Source organism: Corella eumyota, chromosome 3 (genome assembly GCF_963082875.1).
Source record: "Corella eumyota chromosome 3, kaCorEumy4.1, whole genome shotgun sequence".
Classification (NCBI taxonomy): Eukaryota; Metazoa; Chordata; class Ascidiacea; order Phlebobranchia; family Corellidae; genus Corella; species Corella eumyota.
In genome coordinates, this window is record NC_137492.1 from 373,049 (window position 1) to 395,247 (window position 22,199).

Sequence of the window (22,199 nt, forward strand, 5' to 3'; positions counted from 1 at the left end):
TCCTAAGACACTTTCCTACTTGAGCTAAAATTTAAACAACCGACCTCAACGCTGGCAAAGTTAAAATAAATGGCTGCACAAACCAATCCCAACCGAATCAATTTATGACGTCAGTTGTATTCATCCGCCACGCATAATGCTAAAGGCGTATAAAGAAATAGTTCCTTAACGAATCAAATTTATAAGGAACTAACAGCGTCGTTATCTTATAAACAATTTAAAATAAAAACCTTTAATAATTTTATATATTCAACCAAATATTAACCCTTTAAATTTACTATTAAACTGTATACCACATATTTTAACACAAAACCTAAAAACTTTTCTCATAAATTTCTCCTCTTTACTCTAATTAAGAGCTGAATTTTTTAATTAGGTGCTGATTGCCTGAAACGAATTCCTCCGCCTTGCTCTTCAGTAAGAATTTAAAATCTCTTTACCACGACCTTTATCATTGGGATTATTTTTGTTATAATATTTATTTTTCTTATTATTTAAATAATTTAAATTTTTGACTAATTTCTTTGACAATAAATATTGTTAGTTGTGACGTCATACATATTTTCGTGACGTCATTATTCCACAACGCGCAAGGCTTGAAAGCTAAACAATAATCAAGTGATTTTATTTTAAAAGCTAGACCCCCAAATAAGATGTTTTCATATTTTAAAACTTTTTTTATAACTAGTTTATAGTCTGTCTAAGGGCAGGCATTCATTGTTGTAATATGGTAGCAACTTTTAACTAATATTTGCCAATTATAATTTATCTGGGCAGCCAAACCTGAGTTTTATTTATTTTGTAGACCTATACATTGGACATACATATATATCGTCCACTAAGCTTTATTATATATTGATATAATATTACGATTTCCATAAAAAACCTTCCTTAATTACAACTAAACACTCTTAACACTATCCTACTGATACGAAGCCTCATAACTGGCAGGAATATAAATGAAAAAACTTTTATTTTTTTAATTTATATTGAAAAATTATAAATTAAAAAATGAACTAACCCCTGAAACCTCCTTTTGCTTTGTAAAGTGTTCAACCCCTTAACTGGCAGAAAACTGGCAGAAATATAAATTAAAAAACTTTTATTTCATTAATACCACCATGAAAAGGCAACAATTGAAATTTATTAAAGAAAATATCTACGTGAATTGCACAACATTCCTAAACCTCTCTCGAATCAAAGTCTTTCTCACATTTTAACTTCGGCTTCAATTTTCTGTGACGTCATTAGTTTGTTTTCCAGACTTGCCTACGTCACTAATTCGCGTCCATTCCCCGTTTAATCCTTCTTTCCATAAACTAACCTAGAACATAAAATAAAATATTTAAACCCAAGTTAAAGTTATTACGAGGACAATTAAGTCAAAGCTAGAGGTTTATGGTTTAAAATGTCAGTGCCAACACAACACGATAACCAATCAAAAATTAATTAAACACGCAACGATATTTATAAAATAAATAAAATTAAATGAATCACATAAAATAAAAAAATCCATTTAAAATCCATGCGATTTATTTGATCCAGTATATTGAATAGGTAATGTTGCTTGTATAATATCTTTTAAATCAGTTTTTGAGCATGTTATGCTTGCCCCAGAATTTAAACCATAAACAACTAACAAGGTTCTAGCCTTGCATTTAAAAAGTATTAAAATTTAGAAGACTAACAGTGACATATTTTTTATTTTTTTGTATATATCTTTATCCTCGATGTGGGAAAGTCGAATGCGCGACTTAAACATAGAATAACATCAGTTACTCCGACCCAGTCTCGAGTTGCCTGTGGCAGTTTGGGATATTATAGATTATAATTGCCTGATAATTATGCTGCTGATTAAGTGCTGGCTCAGTAGGTTCATACCGTTTATAGTGCCTTACTTAAGGTGCTACAGCATGAGAGCAGTGATAATCTAACCCACGACCTCATGGTGGTGTAGCAAGTGTTACTACACCACACTGCCGGTTAAAGTTTTTTAAACTTTTACCACTACACCACACTGCCGGTTAAAGTTTTTTAAACTTTTACCACTACACCACACTGCCGGTTAAAGTTTTTTAAGTTTAACATTTTTTTACAAAGAAAACAAATTAAAATATGTTAACCTCATTATTCCCCCCAGATACAGCAAGAATATCTCCAGTAAGAGACCAACTAACATGCCACACTACATCATCAAACTTATGGAGGACATTTGAGGTCCATTTTCCTCCCTCCGATGACCACACGATGACTCTTCCGTCCTGGGAGCAACTTGCGATTTTGCTGTCCGGAAGGCCGATAGAGGGCGCCCAAGCACAGTCTCGAACCCAGTCCGTATGACCTTCTAATTTGTCCTCTTCTTTCCATTGTCCATCATTGTAACTAAACAATACCCATTGTTAAAAATTTATTGTTATGCAAACCTATATTTAACAAAAACTTAAAATATAAAATAAAAATTTTTTTAAAAAAACCGACCTCCATATTTTGACCGAGTTATCGCATCCTCCTGACACAAACTTCCTCGTCTTTAAATTATGTTGTGGTGCTGATGGTGCCTCGATCAAGGAACCGGGAACCACTGACGGTGCCCAACTTACCGCGTTACAACCAACCTAAGATGTTCAACAAAACACAGTAATTAAAAAACTGAATAAAACAAATAAAATCAAAACATAACAGTGACAATTCGTCTAATCCAGCTTAAAAAAGCAACAACATGCCAGCAGTGGGAATCCAACCCAGGATGTCTTACTTAATGATGCTACAACATGCCAGCAGTGGAAATCAAACCCAAGATCTCAGGTCTTACTTAAGAATGCTACAACATGCCAGCAGTGGGAATTAAACCTAAGACCCTAGGTCTTACTTAAGAATGCTACAACATGCCGACAACAAGAATTGAACACAGGATCTAGTTTTAAACTTACAGTATGAGCGTTGTTAATCTTGGTTGATTCCCACTGATTGTCTCCATTGTGAGTTAACACAGAAATACTTCCGTCCGATGAACCACAAGCCAGCATCAAACCAAGTTCATGTGGGGCCCAACACACAGAGTTCACTGTAAGAAAAACAAATTAGTGAAGAAAACTCTAATTTTAAAAAGTTGACTTTTTAATATAGGTTTAATAAATTTTGATTTTTCGAAAGAATGCCAGTAGTTAATAAACAGAAATTTTACACTGTATAAAGCCCAACAAGAAAAATAGTTTAATAAAAACAAAACTATAGGTATGTCTCTAAAAAAAAAAAATTTCTAACATTTTAAATGCCAACTATTGACCATCAGTTCTTTTACATCAACAAAGATTTTTAATTTTGAAATTTAATAACTGCAAGTAGTTATTACCCAGAAAATGCATCTCAAAAAAGCACTTTCCCCCTTTTTAAAATTAATTTGAACAAAGCATTAAACCTTTCTCTCACCTGAGCTATCATGTTCAAGATGTTCGTAAATCTTCCCCCATTTTCCCTCCTGTTCCTTCCAAATAATCACCTTCCTATCATAAGAACATGAAGCGAGGATTTTGTCAAACTTTGGATGGGCCCATGCTACTTGCCACACTGGTCCTTCATGACTGCAACCATGAAAATATTAATAATAAAGACCATTGAATACCAAAATTATTAGTATAATGCCCTATATTCTAATAAAATAGGCTTTTATGCCAATGCCTTTAACCCTACTGCTCTCATGCTAAAGCGCTCTTGAGTAAGGCGATATAAACGGTTAAACTCCTGTTAAGCTAACACCTTATCAGAAGCGTATAATTACCCGGCAATTATAATCTATAATATCCCAAACTGCCACAGGCAACTCGAGACTGGGTCGGGGTAACTGATGTTACTTTATGTTTAGGTCGTGAAGTCGACCTCCCCACATTAGGAATAAAGATAAATAAAAAAAATAACTTCTCTAAAACCACAACATCAGATGTCCTTACATTAAAAATATTAGCATAATTCAATCAACTTACTCCCTTAAAGTTTCCACAAGTCTTTGCGTCCCGTTCTTCACTTCAAATATTTTAATCGAACGATCAGATGAGCAGGTGGCAAGAAGGAGACCATAATAATCCATCTGTGCATCGTGCTGTAAACAATAAATTAGTTATTGCATGAAAGTTACAGGGATTTAGGTTAGTGTTTAACAAATTAAGTAAGGGTTATGCCAACACCCCCTCCTTTTTTTAAACAAATTAAGTAGGGAAAGTCGAATGCGGGACTTAAACATAAAGTAACAACTGTTACTCCGACCCAGTCTCGAGTTGCCTTTAGCAGTTTGGGATATTATAGAATATTAGCAGTTTGGGATATTATAGATTTGATAAACTTCATTTATAAAATATTACACAATTAACTAATGTTTTAAAAATATGTTTTTAGATATTTTTAAATATAAATACTATGATAAAGCAGGTGCAGATATAAGCATTATAAGAACCTCTTAAAAACAATTTATTTTAAGTTAATATAGGAAAGTAACAACAAAACTTACAATCATATCTTCATGTGAAGTATCTACTGTGTTTATTAGTGAAACCTGAAAAGTAAAAATCAAAATAAAAGAAACGAAAAAAAAAATTTTACTTTATGTTTAAAAACTTAACATTATGTTGCTAACATGTAGATATATTTTTATTATTACGAAGTCTTGTTTACTCACCATTTTGTAGAATTGAAGATTTCAAAACAAAGTTAAGACAATAAAATTATTTAAAAATATCTAAAAAAATAAATCTTGATTAAATCCTGTTAAAAAATTACTTTTAAAAAAACTTTCTATCTGAATATTTACAAACTGTCCTGACTTGAACAAAAATTGAATAGTTATCTAATTTCTATATTATTTTAAAATAATATTAAATTCCAAAAAGAATGTATATAACATATAATTAAGTGGTAAAGTAGAATGACTAAAGTAGGTATTAATATAATATTCAATCCTTTATAATAGATTAGAAAAGACTAAAAAAAACATAAAAAGAACAGGCATAATAATGAAATATCTACATCTCAAAAAAATTAAATAAAAAAATTGTTAAAATTGTATAAAACTTTAAGAAATAACGTTCTCCATTTAGAAAATAAAAAAAAATATAAATTTAAGAAACTTTATAAAAATTTTATCTTCTTCTGTACGGATTATGTCTCTCCGGGCGTTTATATTCATTTCTTAGCGTTTCCGTTCGATAATCATTTCTCCATTCATTTCGATGATGTCGATCGTTACGCCTCGGCGACCTTGATTCAAACCTCCTTTCGTCAGCATATCTACGATCATGACCTTGAAACGACCTTTCAAACTCGTTTAAAATCAACTGATCTTCATATGAAACATGAAAGTTTTGTGGGTTTGGATAATAATGGTTCGATTGTTGCTGATTGTTTTGACAATTGTAATTGTTTGTTGATTGTTCTTCACCATTCCGTGACCTTTGTGTCACGTTGACCTTGATCGAGCAATTCCAAAGTCGAATTCCATCCATGAGTTTGATTGAATAAGGAACGCTACCTTCATGTTTAAAAGTCACAAACCCAAAGTTTTTTTGTTTTCCGTTGTAACTTGGAATTTTAACTCTTTTAACGGGTCCAGCTTGCAGGAAAAGTTCAAATAAAAGTTTTTCTGTTACTTTTTCATCCAAGTTTCCAACGTAGAGCGTGCATTTTTCATCGTTTTCAGACATTTTTATTAAAATCAAAATACTAAAATTTATACTAAGCACAAAAATTAAAAATAAATAAAATCGCAGAACGAAAGACAGACTTTAAATTCAAATTTTTCGTCCGCTAAAAACGACTAAAAACCAAGTAAATTCTTAGATTTTTTTAACTCTAACTTTTTCCTACGTTCTTATAAAACTTCAATACAGCTTACCAGTCCAATTAATGCCTGACATTGTTATTTTATCTCAGTTTAAACGAAAGCTAAAACAACTGCAAATTTCAACAGACGTGGCCGAAAAATTATAAAAACCCCTCCATAGAAATCTTATAAAGCTTTTTATGTTTTTTCTCCATAGAAATTATATATTTAACTTAAAAATTTTTATTTTGTTGCAAATTATTTGTAGTTATAAAAATGCGACTTTACAGTTTTAAATATTAATCTAAACCTGCGGTAATTATGAAAAATACTGATTGGCCGGCAGCGTAGTGTAGTTGTCAGAACACTTGGATGCATGAGGGCGTGGGTTCGACTCCTACTGCTCTTACGATGTAGCATCCTTGCGTAAGGCGCTATAAACGGTATGAATTCCTGCTAAGACAGCACTTAATCAGCAGCATAATTACCGGGCAATTATAATCTATAAAATCCAAAACTTTCAAAGGCAACTCAAGACTGGGTTGAGGTAACTAAAATTACTCTATGTTTAACTGAAGTTACTCTATGTTTCTCACTTTAAGGATAAAGATATGAGAGAGATAAAGATAAAACAAAACTGAAATTGTCCTTGTGATATACTTAACTTTATTGCACGGACAAAAACATGAATTTTCACAAAAAGCATAAAATACAAAAGACAAAATCTATACAAACAATCAAAGAGTAATAACCAACGATTCTACATGGGTTGTATTATATATAAAGAATAAAACTTGATATTAAAGGCAAATCCATTTTGTGATTTCCTTGCCTAATACAATACATACCATAGAATAAAATTTTAATAAGTTTTTAATTATCTTCAGATTTTTGCTGACTGCTGCCAGCTTGTGTCGGGTTTTTGCGAGGATAATATTCGTTGATAACATTTCTTGGGATTCTCTTGAGCATCTCCTTGGGGAAAATACGAAGTAACTCCCAACCAATATCGAGCGAATCGAACACACTTCTGTTCTCATATGAACCTGAATTATTAAAATTATAAGACTTCAACAAAACACATATTAACTAAGATTGCCACTTTTTGATCAAAATTCTCAAGATCTGAGGTCTTAAACTTAATTAAACTTGTTACCTAAAATTTTTTTAAACCATTTATTTGCAACATTGTCATTAATAAATAACAATAACTTTTAGTAATTACTCAATTTTTAAAAGATTTAAAGACAAATATGTAGCATAGAGAAGTAACTAACGCACTGGCCTTACTACATGAGGTACTGGGTTTGATCCCCACTACTTCCATATCATAGCAACATCAGATAAAGATAAAATAATAAAGTTTACCTTGCGAGATGAAAGTTTTCTCAAACTTGGTGAGAAACTCAAGATAGAGCATATCATCAGCTGTCAGGGCTTCCTCTCCTACCACAGCTTTCATGGCTTGGACGTCTTTACCGATGGCGTAGTTTGCATACTGTGAAGTTAGTATACTAGTTAGTGGGTGTCAAGTTTGATAATGTAAGGCTAGCATAAATTTTTCAAAACACTTTTTTTTGGAAAGGTCAACTTCACGACCTTAACATAGAGTAACATCAGTTACCCTAACCCAGTCTTAAGTTGCCTTTGGCAGTTTGGGATATTATATAGAATATAATTGCCAAATAATTATACTGCTGAATAAATGTTGGCTCAGCAGGAGTTTATACTGATTATAGTGCCTTACTTAAGGGCGCAACAGCATAGGAGCATTGGAGTCGAACCCAGGGCTTCGTGAAGTAAAGCCAAGTGTTTTGATCACTTCACCATGCTATCGATTTTTAATATAGGTTTAACTAAACATAGTTGAAACTTACAAGTTGGTTAGAAACATCGGAATGATCTTTCCTTGTCATTCCCTCCCCGATGGCGGACTTCATAAGACGAGATAGAGAAGGTAACACGTTGATTGGGGGGTAGATTTGTCTGTTGTGGAGCTGACGATCGATGTAGATTTGACCTTCAGTGATGTAACCAGTTAAATCAGGAATGGGATGAGTAATATCTGTGAATATAAAAAGTAAAATTGAACAGGGGTTTATATAAAAAATTTAAATTAAATTTAGTTTTCGCTTGATACAATAAAAAATATATATATGCAGTCTAAAACAACAAATATGATTTAAATAAAGTTAACTAGTCAATAGCCCACCCTACAGTCAAAATTCTAATAGTATGGTCACAACTCTTAACTAATATTTGTCTGCGATAATTTACCCACACACCACAAACAGCAGTTATATAAATTTTGCAGGCCTAAAAAATGAACACATATATACCATCCACTAAGCTCTGTTATATATAGACAAAATCTTACCATCGTTGGGCATAGTAAGAATAGGAATCTGGGTGATTGATCCACTTCTTCCGTTAACCCTCCCAGCCCTCTCATAGATGGTGGCAAGATCAGTGTACATGTAACCAGGGAACCCACGACGACCGGGGACCTCCTCTCTAGCAGCTGAAACCTAAAAGTAAAAGAGTTAGTGATATGTTTTACCAGGAAAGTAAAAATTGATTTTTAAAATTAAAAAAGTACATAAAATTAAAAGTTTAAGCATATTGTGCACCACATGTGCTGTGAATTATTTATAAAAAAAATGTATTTTGCTATTGTTTAACAGTGTATTACAATTTTGCTTGCATAAATGCAGGTGTTACTGTAAATAAAATGTCAAATATAATGATTAAAAGATTGCATTTTGAACTAAATTAAAGGTATACAAAATCAAAATAATTAGAATTAACTTTGGAAACTCAATTGATAATAAAAAGACTGGCATTAAAAAAAACATTAAAAGCACAACAAAAATTTAATGTTTAGTATAACATAAATGCTATAGTTATTATTGTCTTATCTTAATTATTAATAAACTGGATTGAAACACTTTAAACATTTAACCCACCTCTCTCAATGCCTCAGCATAAGAACTCATGTCAGTGAGGATAACGAGGACGTGTTTCTCACATTGATAAGCAAGAAACTCGGCGGTGGTGAGGGCAATACGAGGGGTAATAATTCTCTCAATTCTGGAACAAATTGGTTAAAACTTTAACATAAATACAGTGATTAAGTAAAAGCAATTCTGTAACATTTATATAGAATGGTTACAAATTTACATAGGTGAAATTGGTGATAGAATTTACAAAAATACATAGACATGTAACGCTTTAAAAGTGCACATTGTTAGTTTATATTACTCTTATTTTTTATAACTTTACTATTTTAAACCAGGTAGTAATGGGCATAGCATATAATGAAATAGGTTTATAATTAAAATTATTACATCCATATTTAAAGAGCAAATTTATAGCGAAACACTAATAACTTACGTTGGATCGTTAGCCAAGTTAAGAAACAAACAAACGTTGTCCATAGAACCGTGTTGTTCAAAGTCAGATTTGAAGAACCTGGCAGCTTCCATGTTAACCTAAGATTGAGGGAATTAAGTTAAGGCTTATATCATTATTAGAAAACAATAATAAATCAGGTTTTCACAGTATCATAAAATGAAAAGTTCAATTAATTTAAACAATATTTGTATATAAGAAAAATTTAAATATTTTTTATAGATTTTTCTATCAGCTATCGGCAATCTATATATATACTTTCTATTTAAATCTTTATTAAGTAAAGTTAAACAACTTACACCCATAGCAGCAAAGACAATGGCAAAGTTGTCGTCGTGTCCATCCAAAACTCCCTTGTCTGGCATTTTAACCAAACCTCCCTGCCTGCAAATCTGGGCGGCGATCTCGTTGTGAGGGAGACCGTTTGCTGAGAAAATTGGAATCTTTTGACCACGAGCAATACTAGATAAAAGATAAAAATAAGGTTCAATGTAAGTCTACACTGCATATTTTATATTTTTTCTGCCAGCAAAAGTTTCTACAATAATTTATGCCCCTTTTAACATTTTAGTTAGTCATAACTTCCCAATTTAAGTAAAATTTATTCCATTTGACGCCAATTTTTAAGGTAATTTATGCCAGATCTATTCGGCAAATTTGGCAAGAGTTCTGCAGTAAGAATGTATGCAACTATATACTATAATATTTAGGTGTTTTTGTTATGTTGCACTTAGACTAAATTATAAGTAAAACTTAATAAAATGCATAACAGCTTAAAAACCAGAGCTCAATTTATATCATTAAAAATCATTTTTTTTCTCTGAAAGTAATAATAAAATGTTCACCTGTTCATGACATCAATGGCCGAGATCCCTGTTTGGATCATCTCCTCCGGATAAATTCTTGACTTTGGGTTGATCGGTTGACCTTGAATATCAAGATAATCCTCTGGCAACACTGAAGGTCCTTTGTCGATCGGTTTTCCTGATCCATTGAAGATTCGACCTTGATGGAAAAATTCGTTGGGTAAAAAAAATTATAAGTTGGTCATAGGAAAAATTCTTGTCCATATTTTTGCTCAATTTAGCATTTTATTATTATTTGAAAAAGAGAACAAAAATCAATATTGTTACATCAATTCTGTGTTAAATTTTAGACAATTTTAATGATCATTACATTTGACTAAGCTTCTGTAAACAACAACTATTAAGTTTGTATAACATTCTTACCCAGCATATCTTCTGAGGTTGGAATTCTCAAAATATCTCCGGTAAATTCACAAGTTGTGTATTTTGCATCAATACCGGAGGTCCCTTCAAACACCTTTAACATAATAAATGAAAATAATTGTAGCACAAAATCAGGTCAGCAATATTAACGTTATAAGTAACACCAACTTAAGTAGTTAAATATTTTACATTACACAAAAAAATTGGAAAAAATGAGTAAATTTAAAAAGACTTAAAATCAGGTATTTCAACCAAAATTTAAAGCTCTACCCCATGCAATATTTGTGACAGCTTAACTAACTTTGACAGAACTTAAACTTTAGGGGGCACTAATAGCGTCGCTCGCCAAGTTTATAAATGCGGAAAAGGCTGAAATTTTATAACCTTACCCTAATCTTCTCTTGTACATCTCGCTCTTTTCTGCATTTATTTTATAACCAGCCATTTAAACCGACGGACGGCACTACTAGAGCTCACTTTCACTTTGACAATGCAAGTTGAACAAATACCAAAACTATTCCACAGATATAACAACTTACCTGAACAATGGCTTTGTCTCCACTAACTTCTAGAACTTGTCCACTTCTCTGGGTTCCATCAGCAAGGTTTAAGGTCACAATCTCAGCATATTTGGCAAACTTCACTTTCTCCAAAATAACCAGCGGCCCATTGACACCAGACACTGTTTGGTAAGCTGTGAAGTTTGGGTAACTTTAGTTAATTTTTAATCTTAAAGCCTGGTTATTAGAAAATAGTGCTTTAGCTTATAGAACAACAATTCTGCATGGCTTTACTACATAAAGTCCTTGGTTTGATTCCCACAACTTATGTTGTAGCTCCATAAGTAAGGCGCTATAAACGGTATGAACTCTTGCTGAGCCAGCACTTAATCAGCAGCTTAATTATTGGGCAATTATAATCTATAATATTCCAAACTGCTAAAGGCAACTCGAGACTGGGTCGGAGTAACTGATGTTACTCTATGTTTGAGTCATAAAGTCGACCTTCTCATATTGAGATAAAATTAAAGTTAAAAAATAATGCTATCTCTAATCAAAAAGTTAAAAATTTATTAATCATAAACTTAACATACTGAGCCTAGGTTGTGAGATGTAATCTCTGGTGACAGCTAGTGTGTGCTCTCTGGACGCTGCGACCTTGATAGGGTCGTTCATCTGCATCAGATCTCCGTTCATTTTGGATTTTAGAAAAGTGAAAAAATTAAATAAAATAAATCTGTTGAAAAAATTATTTAAAGTTAATAACTACCTAAATTTTTAAAATATTCAAAAATAACGTTTATTTATTTAAAATCTTTTAATTTAAAGACTTTTAGATGAAAGTTAATTTAAATATATACATTTATTCAAAAATATATATGTTCTAGCTAATATTTATTGGTTGAAAAGTAGTTAAAAATCTAACGATCGCTATCTAAAAGTTTGTATGACTTTTTAGCTTTTAAAAACTATTTTACCTAAATATAAAACCTAATATTCTATACTAGTAAATAAATGCCCACATATTAATAAACATTAATGTAATAAGTTATAAAACACGAATAAACTTCATAAAAATTTAATAAAATCGAAAAACTTCGTGCCAACAAAATCCGATAGAAAGAACTCAACCAACAAATGACTCCGCGATTAAGTTAAACTTATGATGAAGTCACAAGACAAATTTGTTAGTCAGCTTTTTTATTTATCCTCAACTGTCCTAATTTATTTAATTAAAAAAAATTAATAGCTAAATTAAATATAAGTAACATATAAGAATAAAAGATGCAATAAATAATTAAACAATAAACTTATTGTAAAATCTAAAAATAACTTAATAATATTAATTATTAAATAACTCAAATTTAACAACATTTCGAATATATTTGAACTAATTTTAGTCCAAAATAGATTAAATCTAAGGTGGTTCTAAACCCAAATCGTTCCAAGTTGGATCAGTAAAAAGATTTGTCCCCATTAGGTCACGTGATTCGTCGCCATCAAGAATTTTAGAACCGACAACACCGGCACCGTCGTAACAACCGACGGGAACTATTAATTCAAGCGGAGCTAACAAATAAATACAAAAAACTTTTAAATTGTCAATGTTGACAAATTAAATTTATGTATAAGCAGCATAGTGTAGTGTTTAACACACCTTTTTTTACCACATGAGGTCATGGGTTCAATCCTCACTGATCTCATGCTGTAGCGCCCTTCACTAAGGTGCTATAAATAGTACAAACTCCTGTTAAGCCAATACTTAATCAGCAGCTTAAACGTGGGGCAATTACAATCTATAATATCCCAAACTGCCACAGGCAACTCAAGACTGGGTCGGGGTAACTGATGCTACTCTATGTTTAGGTCGTGAAGTTGATATTACCACATCAAGGATGACTATTAACACAAACACAACTTTGTTTTACCTGGAACATAATTATTTGGCAACTCTCCCTCGCAAATTAATTTTAAATTCTTCGCCATCTGTACGGCATGTTGCTTCGCAGTAAAGGGGATTTTTTCTTCGTTTAAGTCAGTGACGTCACCCATGACGTATATACCTGGGAACCCTTCGACTTGGAGGGTTGGGGTAGTTTTTATGAACCCTGATGACGTAACTGCGCCACCTAAAGACAACAATTATCTATTTATACCGACAGCGTGGTGTAGTGGTAAGAACTCTTGCTACACCACACATGAGGTCGTGGGTTCAATCCCCACTGATCTCATGTTGTAGCGCCCTTAAGTGAGGCGCTACAAACGGTATGAACTCCTGCTGAACCAATAATTTATCAGAAGCTTAATTATCGGGCAATTATAAACTATAATATCCCAAACTGCCACAGGCAACTCAAGACTGGGTCGGAGTAACTGAAGTTACTCTATGTTTAAGTCGCGCATTCGACTTTCCCACATCGAGGATAAAAAGATTTACAAAAAAAACTAAATCGCGTTTTCACCTTTTCCCAATGAGTTTTGTAAAAACTCGGTTTGTGGTTTATCCTCACTGAAGGCAACAACCAAATCGACTTCAAATGTTTTCCCGCCTTTGGTTTTTACTTTTTGGTCTTCGCAGTGAACATTACAAATTACTTGAGTTAAGTCCGAAACTTCGTCATCTATAAACAATCAGTAGATTAATTATCGAGCAATTATAATTAATAATATCCTAAACTTTTAAAGTCAACATAAGACTGGGTTAGGTCGTGAAGTAACCTTCCTATATCAAGGATTAGTAAATGGTAGCGTAATGTAGTAGTCAGAACACTTGGCTTTACTACATAAGGTCCTGAGTTTGGTCCCTAGAGCTTCCATGCTGTAGCGCCATTGTGCAAGTCGCTATGAACGGTACGAGCTCCTGATAGGCAACATCTAATCAGCAGCTTAATTATCGGGCAATTATAATCTATAATATTCCAAACTGTCAAAGTAAACTTGAGACTGGGTCGAGGTAATAAATGCTTTAAAGTCATCCTTTCCACATCGTGAATAAATAAACAAAGATAAAATATATAAACGTTTTAGTATATGCTAATCAAAATGGCAAATATAACACGTACCTAGGTGTAGTTCGACTCCTTTATATTGCAATATCTCCTTGATCGAATCTCGGACTTGGTCCGGTAACCTCTGCGATACCAACACATCATTATGATGTAATAGAATCACTTGTTTGTCGGGGTAATCTGTTTTAACTTCGCCTGCGAATTGGACAGCTGCAGAATTCCCTCCAACAATTAGAATGCGAGGTGATCGTTTTAACTAAATTACAAAACACGAACAGAAGTTATCCTGTATTAATTTATATATTTTTATCCTGGATGTGGGAAGAACGATTTCACGACCTAAACATAGAGTGACATTTGTTACCCTGACCCAGTCTCGAGTTGACCTTGCCAGTTTGGGATATTATTAATTATAATTGTTCGATAATTATGCTGCTGATTAAGTGCTGACTCATCAGGAGTTCATACCGTTTATAGCGCCTTACTCAAAGGTGCTACAGCATGAGACCAGTGGGGATTGAACCCAGGGCCTTGTGTAGTGAAGCCAAGTGTTCTAACCCTTACACCACGCTGTTGGTAAAACACAACTTTAAATAAAGAAAAATATCAAACATTTTTGACTTTTAAATATAGAAAGTTTATTACTTACAGCATCATTAAAGTTTTTGTATTTTGTTATCGCCTCCTCTTTCGATGTCTCGGGGTTGGAACTTGTTAATTTGGCGGGAAAAGAAGACGAAGTTCCCGTGGCAATTACAAGATGATCAAACCCGATCTAAAAGTTAAAAAAACTGAATTATTTGATTGTTGAAAACTTATCCTGGGTTCGATCCCCACCGCTCTCATGCTATTACACCCTAGGCCCTTGAGTAAGGCGCTATAAATGATATAAAATCCTGCTGAGTCAGCACTTAATCAGCAGCATAATTATCGGGCAATTATAATTTATATTATCCGAAACTACTAAAGTTAACTTGAGACTGGATTGGGGTAATAAATGTTGCTCTATGTTTAGATCGTACAGTCGGCTGTAAAAAAAAATAAATACGAAAAAAATCACCGTTTTTCCACTTTTTAGCAACACTTTTTTCTTCTTCAAGTCGATAGATTGAACCAAACTCCGAATAAAATTTGGAGTAATTCGATGGTAAGGTATAAACATTTTCTTCAGAAATTCTAAACAAAACAAAATTTGATATAAGTGAAGTTGAAAAGTTAAAATTTAATTAAAAATCTATTCCAAAGTACTTTAAGTCAAAATTAAGAACGCCAAAAACATAAATATTTTTTTATATCTTTATCATTATTGTAGAAAGGTCGAATGCGCGACCTAAACATAGAATAGAATAAAATCAGTTACCCTGACCCAGTCTCGAGTTGATTTCGGCAGTTTGGGATATTATAGATTGTATTTGCCCGATAATTAATCGGCTGATTAAGTGTTGGCTCAGCAGGAGTTCATGCCGTTATAGCACCTTACTTAAGAACGCTACAGCATGAGAGCAGTTGGGATCGATCGCAAGACCTCATGTAGTATTACCTGGTTCAACGGTGCATCGTAGAGCGGCCATGTAATGAACCATTGAATCCTTTGGGTCAACTAAAGTCGTTGTTGCAAAAGTTTGAGTCGCCAACAACTTAGCCAGATAAGCCCCCGAATAACCGCCCCCTATTATTACCACCCGGGGGATAGGCGGAAGTGATTGCCCACAACCCATTACGTCATATCCTGTTGTTTGTTTAGGAACAATTAAAGATATAAATAAACCTGCCTACCACTGTTTAGTATTTAAGTTAAGTTAGACTGTAGATTAAAACCATCTTAAATAATTCTGTTTAATTCTTAGATTTAAATAATTTAAAGTTTATTAATTATAATTTTTGTTAATTACCAAATTAGCGTTTATTTAAACTTATTTCAGGGCTACAAATTACGATTAATTTTAACTTAAAACCGATTATTTACGCTACTATAGAAACTGTGATCGAGAAAACTTAAAAGTTTATGAAACCTGAGAATCTTTTGTGTTGGTATAAAGGCTTCTAACAACAGAATTAAATCATTGGTGTTCATTTTCAATCGAATCTAAAAACATGTTAAGAATTCAATTATAAATATGTCAAATCTAAAATGCAATTTTAAACTTAATTTTCTTAACAAAATGTTGGATATTTATAAAAAGATATTAGAATTACGTTTTCTTTTTAAAGCAAAATGTTTAGTTTTTAATTTCCGCCATAGAAATCGAATAAAATAATAACTTAGTTACGAGTGACTAATGGACCACGTTAAAGTAAACAAACCCAGAATCTGTGTAAATAAAAATTTAGGTTCAAAGGTTGAAAAGAAAGCCAAGTAACGTGTTTTGCAAGTTTTTTCATTACTAAACTTTTTTTATTTGTAGCACTTTCTGTGTGTAAATATTAAGCATTTTGTGCAACTGACAAAGTGTAAAAAGGATTCTATTTTTTTCAAATAAAATGAGTTATCGTTGGTTGCTACCCTATTTAGTTGGGGTACCAGCTGGTTTGGTTTTATCCTGGAGGTTATTGCTGTCTTATATACCATGGCTAGCAGCTGATATCAGATTTATTAAAAAACTGCTTAACTTTTTAAAAACGAAATCTCTTTTGGCAAAACAGGATCTTTGGATTTGTGATAAGTAAAAAACTTTAACGTTTTTCATTAAAAAATAACAATTTTTCAAGTGTTTTTTTTTTCTTTTTTTACTTAATTATTTATTAAGATAAACCAAATAAAAAATACCTAAAATTTGAATAAATTTTAGATTATTTCTGTAAAAGAAAAACTTTAAAAATCATTTATTTTTTTTTTATAGATTAATGAAAAATGCTGACGAAACTCCGGACAAACCTTTCATTTTATTTGAGGATGATTCTTATAGTTATAAACAAATGAATGATTGGGCAAACCAGTGTACTAGATGTTTAAAAAAACTTGGCTGTGGGCCAGGTGGAAAGGTAAAAGTTTGACTAAAAGAAGTCAGTTGTAAGCCCATAAGGTTTTTTTTTTGGGGGGGGATTTTTGTTTTTTCATAAAGGGATAAGTTTTATATATTTTATTGGGTAGGGGTGTGGTATTGTGACGTGTCTAAGCTATCTGTAAACGCCAGGCTCAAGGCGAATAGTGTGGCATTGGCAAAGTTCGAACCTGAAACCTTTTGGCTCGTTATCCGACGCTATGACCAGTTCACCACACTACCGGACTGTAAGACCATAGTGTTTGGGATTTAAATTTCACAAAGCTGCCCTAAGTGGCCTGCGTTTAAAAGGGGGTTTATTTAAAGAAATAAATTGGTTTCTTGTTGCATATTTACAGCAGGGAGATAATTGAAGAATTGGTAATACCTGCAATGCTTTATTAACCGCCATATTTTTAACTAACTTTTTGCTGTTTTAGACGCGAACGCTTTTTAGTGTGTTTTGCAAATAACTTCTAATAAAACTTTTATTCAATTTTATTCAGATTAAATATTACAGCGGGTTAAACAAATAAAAATATATTTTATAATTAAAAATTAAATGTTAATTAAAATTAATTACCTTTAGGTTGGAGTAATGATGATGAATGAACCAGCATTTGTTGCTCTGTGGATGGGTTGTAACAGAATTGGGGTAACCACCGGGTTTCTCAACTTTAATCTTAGGTCAAAATCCCTGCTCCACTGCATCGACATTGCAGAAGTCACCATCATTGTTGTGGGCAAGGACCAACCTTTAATCCAGGTACTTAGGGTCTTGAGTTTGAATCTAGACGAAGGTATTCATTTAAATTATTTATTTTGTACGAAAAGGGAATTTTTAATGGATTATTTTAGGCAGATTTTTTAGTTTTGTCCAAATAATAGACCTTTAAGTTTAATTAAATATCTTATTAGTATTTATTAATTTTCTTTTGCAGGCTATAAATGAAATTAAAGAGGAATTAAAAGAAAGAAAAATTAAAGTTTTTGTTTACGGTGAAAGTTGTGGAGAATTGAAATCAATTCAAGAATTAGTCGGTAAGTAAACTTAATTTCAAACTTGGTTAATTAAAATGATCGTCAATTTTAGTTACTTTTTTTTATAATTTTTAAAAATTTTTATCCATTACACAATTACCACCAATATTGTAATAAACCTTAAGTTACAATTAACAGAGGTTGAGAATAAGGAGAATATACCACGAGATTGGAGAGGGGGGAGCTTGTATAGTGATCCTATTTGTTATATTTATACCTCAGGAACAACAGGTTTGGACTTTAATCTTGTTCATCGTGTTAACATCAGCCTAAAGCTGTATTTACATATTTTCTGTGCAATTAAACCCAAACACAGCAATTTAAATGGCCCTCAGGGCAAATGCAATTAATCTAATTATAATCAAAATAAAATGCTTCAAAGTTACCTTAAATCCAATAGTTGCCAAATATTTTTGAACCATTTTCAGGGCTTCCAAAAGCTGTAAACATGAACAACAGTAAGTGCTGGCAGGGAGGGTTGTTGTTAGATATGACGAAATGTGGGAGTAACGATGTTGTTTACACCAGCCTTCCTCTTTACCACAGTGCTGCGTCTGCCATTGGAATGGCTGGCACTATTTTAATTGGTAATCACATTAAAATGTAGTTTAAAATATTGTTTATGTTATATCCCAGTGTTAAGTTGTGCAAGATTAAGATATTATTAGCGTCATAATACCACCTTTAACGAAGTTGACCTTTTTATTATAAATCTCGAGTTGAACAAGATATTTATTGGGGCACTTAATAAACTTGTTTAATAAAGCACAGCAAAAAATTAGGAAAAAAAACTTTTACTCATGTTAATTTAAATGGACAAAAACTGTAACCAAACGCACATCCTTAAGTAAAACTAGAAATATTTAAACAAATATTTTTTAATAAAATTTAATCTGAAATATTTTCTTACCATTAGGTGCCACCATTGCGTTAAGAAAGAAGTTTTCTGCCTCACATTTTTGGTCAGATATCAGGAAATATAACTGCACCGTTGTCCAATATATTGGGGAGATTATGAGATATGTCTGCAAACTACCTCCTGTTAGTATTTAATACATATTAAGTGATTATGTCTAATTAGAAAAGACTAGTCGGCATTTTAATTGTTTGGGTTGCAACCCTTATTATTATTTGCCTGTAATAATTTACCCATGCACCACAAACAGCAGGATTTTTTTGTTTGCCAAGGGTATATATTGGACATAAAGCCACCATGCTAAATATCGTCCACAAAGATTAATTATATATACATGCTGTTTGAAAGCTGTATTTTGGTTAATCTTAATCTGTATACATTTAATTAACTTTACCCCTTTAACTTTTTACTTACACAGAATGCAAAAGATAAAGACCACAACGTTCACACCCTGGTAGGGAATGGGTTAAGACCAGATGTTTGGAAAATATTCCTAGAGCGCCACGGCAAAAATATTGAAGTCATGGAATTTTATGCAGCCACGGAAGGGAACGTTGCCTTTTTCAATCTAGAAAATCAAGTGGGGTCAATTGGAATGTATTCTCCATTACTAAAGGTAAAACACTTATTAATTTTAGTGGGTTTTTAAAACAATATAAAATCTGCTGTAAAGGGTTTACTTGAAACCTATTTGTTTACCTTTTTTTAAACAATTTACAAATTAATTTTAGAGAATTGGAGGTGGTGCGATGGTTAAATTTGATGTCGAGAAAGAAGAAATGATCAGAGATAAAAATGGAAGGTCGAAAATAATTTAAAACTAAAATTAAATAAAAATAAATGGTTTGCAATATCATCTAACATTATACAACCTAGTATTAGAATATTCAAATCATAAACTTAAGGCTAATGTTTACCTAAGGTTTACAACCTAAAGGCAAATAACCTACATGCCCTAATTTAATGTATGGCTAACAAATATAATACCAACAAAATAAAGCATATTAATTCACAATAACTTTTAAATTATTATACCAAATATTAAGCTTTTTGGGTTTGGGTTAAACAGTACTAATACAGTTAAAACATTGGGCATTTAGTAATGATAAAAATAAAGTTAATTTTGAATTACATTTCTATATACTTACAGAGCTATCTATGCTGATTGTAATGAACCAGCGTTGTTGTTGGGTCTAATAAACGAGAAGTTTGAGATCTCATCCTACAAGGGAGCCAGGAATTTGACAGAAAAGAAAATTATGCACGATGTCTTTAAAGTAAAAACCTGAACAAAAATAATTTTTGTAGATTTAAAAGTGTAACAAAATTGCAAAATGTTTTAACCAATGTGAAATCAATGCCCATCTATATATAATGGTGCTAAGTGGACAATATATATATGTGTGTATTTGTCCAATTAATAAGCCTACAAAATAAAAAACTGTAAGGTAAATTATCGTAGGTAAATATGAGTTGAAAGTTGTAACCATATTACGACAATTAAAATCTTGACTGTAGGTCAGGCTATCAACTTATATAACTAAAGACTCTATATTTAAAAAGTCCTAAAAAGTTTGCTTTTTATACCAAATGATTAATTTAACTTACAGAAAGGCGACAAATACTTTAACACCGGGGATTTATTGAGTTACGACGAGAACTACCACGTCCACTTCTGTGATCGGATCGGGGACACGTTCAGATGGAAGGGGGAGAATGTTTCAACCAACGAAGTGAGTGACACAATTGTGCAAGCGCCTGGCATCAAGGAAGCAAATGTTTACGGAGTGGAAGTTGGAGGTGAGATTAAATCCAAAATTTTATGACTACTAAAAAAATTCAAAAAAATAAAAAAAAAAAATTGTGTCATAACCATTTAAATCATTTCAACAGGAAAATCTATAAAATAAAACTAAACTGATTCAAGTTTTTAAAAGAATTTTAAAAAAAATCCAAAAATTAAAAAAAAATTTAAAAATAAGTAAAATTTTTTGGCCCCACAAATTGAGTTGTAAAAAAGTTATTATTACATCACTTTAACATGCACCTTAAATATTTAATTCCAGAACTTGATGGAAGAGCTGGCATGGCTAGTTTGGTGCTAGATGAAGACCAGCAGGAGTTGGATATTAAGAAGTTGTACAACCATGTCACTCAGTCTCTTCCCTCATATGCTCAACCCTTGTTCATCAGGTAACATCTTTAAAACCTTTAAATATTAAATTAATACTGGTTTGATTATTTTTGCCTAAAGTTTTTAACTTGAACACATATTATGACCATAGGTGGGCACAGTTAATCGAAAAAATAACTTTGTTAAATGGTAATTCGCTTCGCAATACATTGAAATTTTATCCACATTTAAAACCACTTAGCCATATTTATACCAAATTTCAAATTCTCAACACCATTTGTATGGTTTTGGACACCACCATTATGTTGTGGGTTATACTTAACTTTACAATTTGGCCTAAAAAGTAATATTTTAAATCTTACCTTAAATGTAAAGTTGATATTTTTCCAAACAGGGTTCAAGCTGAACTGGAGTTAACCGGAACATGGAAACAGAGAAAAGTGAACTTAAAACAACAGGGTTACAACCTTGAGCTCATTGGCGAGGATAAACTATATTTCCTCGACCACAAACAGAAGACCTTCGTTGCCATGACAACTGAGCTACAGAAGGGACTCGACGAGGGCACGATCAGAGTTTGAGTTTTTTCTGTAATTTTGATAAATTTTTTTATTCGATTTTGATTTATCCTTAATTTAAAGTTAAATCAGCTTAAAAATAGAGAAACTGAATCCAGCATAACATGTACTGCTATTATGTGGATATTTGGTGTTTTATATAAATCTATTAATCACTATGCATCTAATCATATATTTTATATCACATAATCTTTTAAATATTCATCATTAAAAGTGTAATTAAGTGTGTGTTAATATTAATCAAGAACAAAAGACTAATGCAATTATAAAATAAATGCAATCATTAATAAAATTTAATCTAAAAATATCGGTGTGTTCAATTTCATGAAAAAATGTTAAGTTAGTTCAATGAGAACCTGACAACAATAAAACTAAAAAACAACACGTGCTTCAATGTATTGCGCATCTTGTAAGGTGACACTATTATTCTTTCAACTAAGCCATCACTTCTATTGTTTGTTCGTAAGGGTATGTTTAAGAAAGGGTAAATTAAATTTTCCTTACTGAAATAGAGATGCTGAATAACAACAATTTAGTATTAGACTATTCGCTTACAGGCTAGTTTGTATAGAAATTTTATTACAATTTAATA

At 32.0% G+C, this 22,199-nt stretch overlaps 5 protein-coding genes across 6 annotated transcripts; 1 reads left to right on the forward strand and 4 right to left on the reverse strand.

Moving 5' to 3' along the window:
- Positions 1-1,087: 1,087 nt before the first annotated feature.
- On the reverse strand, positions 1,088-4,754 carry LOC145744900 (protein SEC13 homolog). Its single transcript, XM_082562868.1, has 8 exons — positions 4,670-4,754; positions 4,502-4,546; positions 3,981-4,096; positions 3,430-3,581; positions 2,931-3,064; positions 2,479-2,615; positions 2,124-2,382; positions 1,088-1,324 (listed from the first exon to the last, which is right to left on the reverse strand). Exons 1-8 carry the CDS (start codon positions 4,670-4,672, stop codon positions 1,229-1,231), a joined length of 942 nt encoding a protein of 313 aa, XP_082418994.1. The 5' UTR covers positions 4,673-4,754; the 3' UTR covers positions 1,088-1,228.
- An 89-nt stretch (positions 4,755-4,843) lies between these two features.
- On the reverse strand, positions 4,844-5,831 carry LOC145745579 (uncharacterized). The gene has a single exon (XM_082563693.1). The coding sequence runs from the start codon at positions 5,688-5,690 to the stop codon at positions 5,130-5,132; it is 561 nt and encodes a 186-aa protein (XP_082419819.1). The 5' UTR covers positions 5,691-5,831; the 3' UTR covers positions 4,844-5,129.
- Positions 5,832-6,462: 631 nt separating this feature from the next.
- Positions 6,463-11,681, reverse strand: LOC145744640 (V-type proton ATPase subunit B). Its single transcript, XM_082562539.1, has 11 exons — positions 11,543-11,681; positions 10,989-11,143; positions 10,450-10,543; positions 10,066-10,225; positions 9,520-9,682; positions 9,203-9,300; positions 8,776-8,899; positions 8,187-8,337; positions 7,687-7,874; positions 7,178-7,307; positions 6,463-6,855 (listed from the first exon to the last, which is right to left on the reverse strand). Exons 1-11 carry the CDS (start codon positions 11,643-11,645, stop codon positions 6,683-6,685), a joined length of 1,539 nt encoding a protein of 512 aa, XP_082418665.1. The 5' UTR covers positions 11,646-11,681; the 3' UTR covers positions 6,463-6,682.
- A 299-nt stretch (positions 11,682-11,980) lies between these two features.
- LOC145744717 (ferroptosis suppressor protein 1-like) lies at positions 11,981-16,044 on the reverse strand. Of its 2 annotated transcripts, XM_082562643.1 has the most exons (8): positions 15,970-16,044; positions 15,498-15,686; positions 15,018-15,133; positions 14,607-14,732; positions 14,012-14,213; positions 13,412-13,570; positions 12,878-13,078; positions 11,981-12,518 (listed from the first exon to the last, which is right to left on the reverse strand). In XM_082562643.1, the coding sequence occupies exons 2-8, from the start codon at positions 15,673-15,675 to the stop codon at positions 12,367-12,369; spliced, it is 1,134 nt and encodes a 377-aa protein (XP_082418769.1). In that variant the 5' UTR covers positions 15,676-15,686; positions 15,970-16,044; the 3' UTR covers positions 11,981-12,366. The 2 variants fall into 2 exon arrangements, with proteins under 2 accessions (XP_082418769.1, XP_082418768.1); XM_082562642.1 differs by lacking the exon at positions 15,970-16,044 and having other exon boundaries at positions 15,498-15,745.
- Positions 16,045-16,370: 326 nt separating this feature from the next.
- On the forward strand, positions 16,371-21,853 carry LOC145744716 (long-chain fatty acid transport protein 2-like). The gene is made up of 13 exons (XM_082562641.1): positions 16,371-16,620; positions 16,798-16,939; positions 17,528-17,704; positions 17,880-17,979; positions 18,118-18,210; positions 18,408-18,566; positions 18,896-19,020; positions 19,314-19,511; positions 19,627-19,697; positions 20,046-20,172; positions 20,506-20,695; positions 20,962-21,088; positions 21,424-21,853. Exons 1-13 carry the CDS (start codon positions 16,439-16,441, stop codon positions 21,608-21,610), a joined length of 1,878 nt encoding a protein of 625 aa, XP_082418767.1. The 5' UTR covers positions 16,371-16,438; the 3' UTR covers positions 21,611-21,853.
- The last annotated feature ends 346 nt before the right edge of the window (positions 21,854-22,199 follow it).

Excerpts from the sequence above, each read along its gene's own strand:
- LOC145744900 (XM_082562868.1), bottom strand. Across the intron at positions 2,616-2,930 it reads AGATTAACAACGCTCATACT|GTTGGTTGTAACGCGGTAAG; the intron begins GTAAGTTTAAAA and ends TGAACATCTTAG. Across the intron at positions 1,325-2,123 it reads TATCTGGGGGGAATAATGAG|GTTAGTTTATGGAAAGAAGG; the intron begins GTTAACATATTT and ends TTTATGTTCTAG.
- LOC145744640 (XM_082562539.1), bottom strand. The coding sequence starts at position 11,645 with ATGAACGGAGATCTGATGCAGATGAACGACCCTATCAAGGTCGCAGCG. Across the intron at positions 9,301-9,519 it reads TTGTCTTTGCTGCTATGGGT|GTTAACATGGAAGCTGCCAG; the intron begins GTAAGTTGTTTA and ends CCTCAATCTTAG. Across the intron at positions 7,875-8,186 it reads TCTTACTATGCCCAACGATG|ATATTACTCATCCCATTCCT; the intron begins GTAAGATTTTGT and ends TTATATTCACAG.
- LOC145744716 (XM_082562641.1), top strand. The coding sequence starts at position 16,439 with ATGAGTTATCGTTGGTTGCTACCCTATTTAGTTGGGGTACCAGCTGGT. Across the intron at positions 17,980-18,117 it reads ATCAATTCAAGAATTAGTCG|AGGTTGAGAATAAGGAGAAT; the intron begins GTAAGTAAACTT and ends TACAATTAACAG. Across the intron at positions 20,696-20,961 it reads TTACGGAGTGGAAGTTGGAG|AACTTGATGGAAGAGCTGGC; the intron begins GTGAGATTAAAT and ends ATTTAATTCCAG.
- LOC145745579 (XM_082563693.1), bottom strand. The coding sequence starts at position 5,690 with ATGTCTGAAAACGATGAAAAATGCACGCTCTACGTTGGAAACTTGGAT.
- LOC145744717 (XM_082562643.1), bottom strand. The coding sequence starts at position 15,675 with ATGGGTTGTGGGCAATCACTTCCGCCTATCCCCCGGGTGGTAATAATA. Across the intron at positions 13,571-14,011 it reads AGGAGTCGAACTACACCTAG|ATGACGAAGTTTCGGACTTA; the intron begins GTACGTGTTATA and ends GATTGTTTATAG. Across the intron at positions 12,519-12,877 it reads GCCAAATAATTATGTTCCAG|CTCCGCTTGAATTAATAGTT; the intron begins GTAAAACAAAGT and ends TTTATTTGTTAG.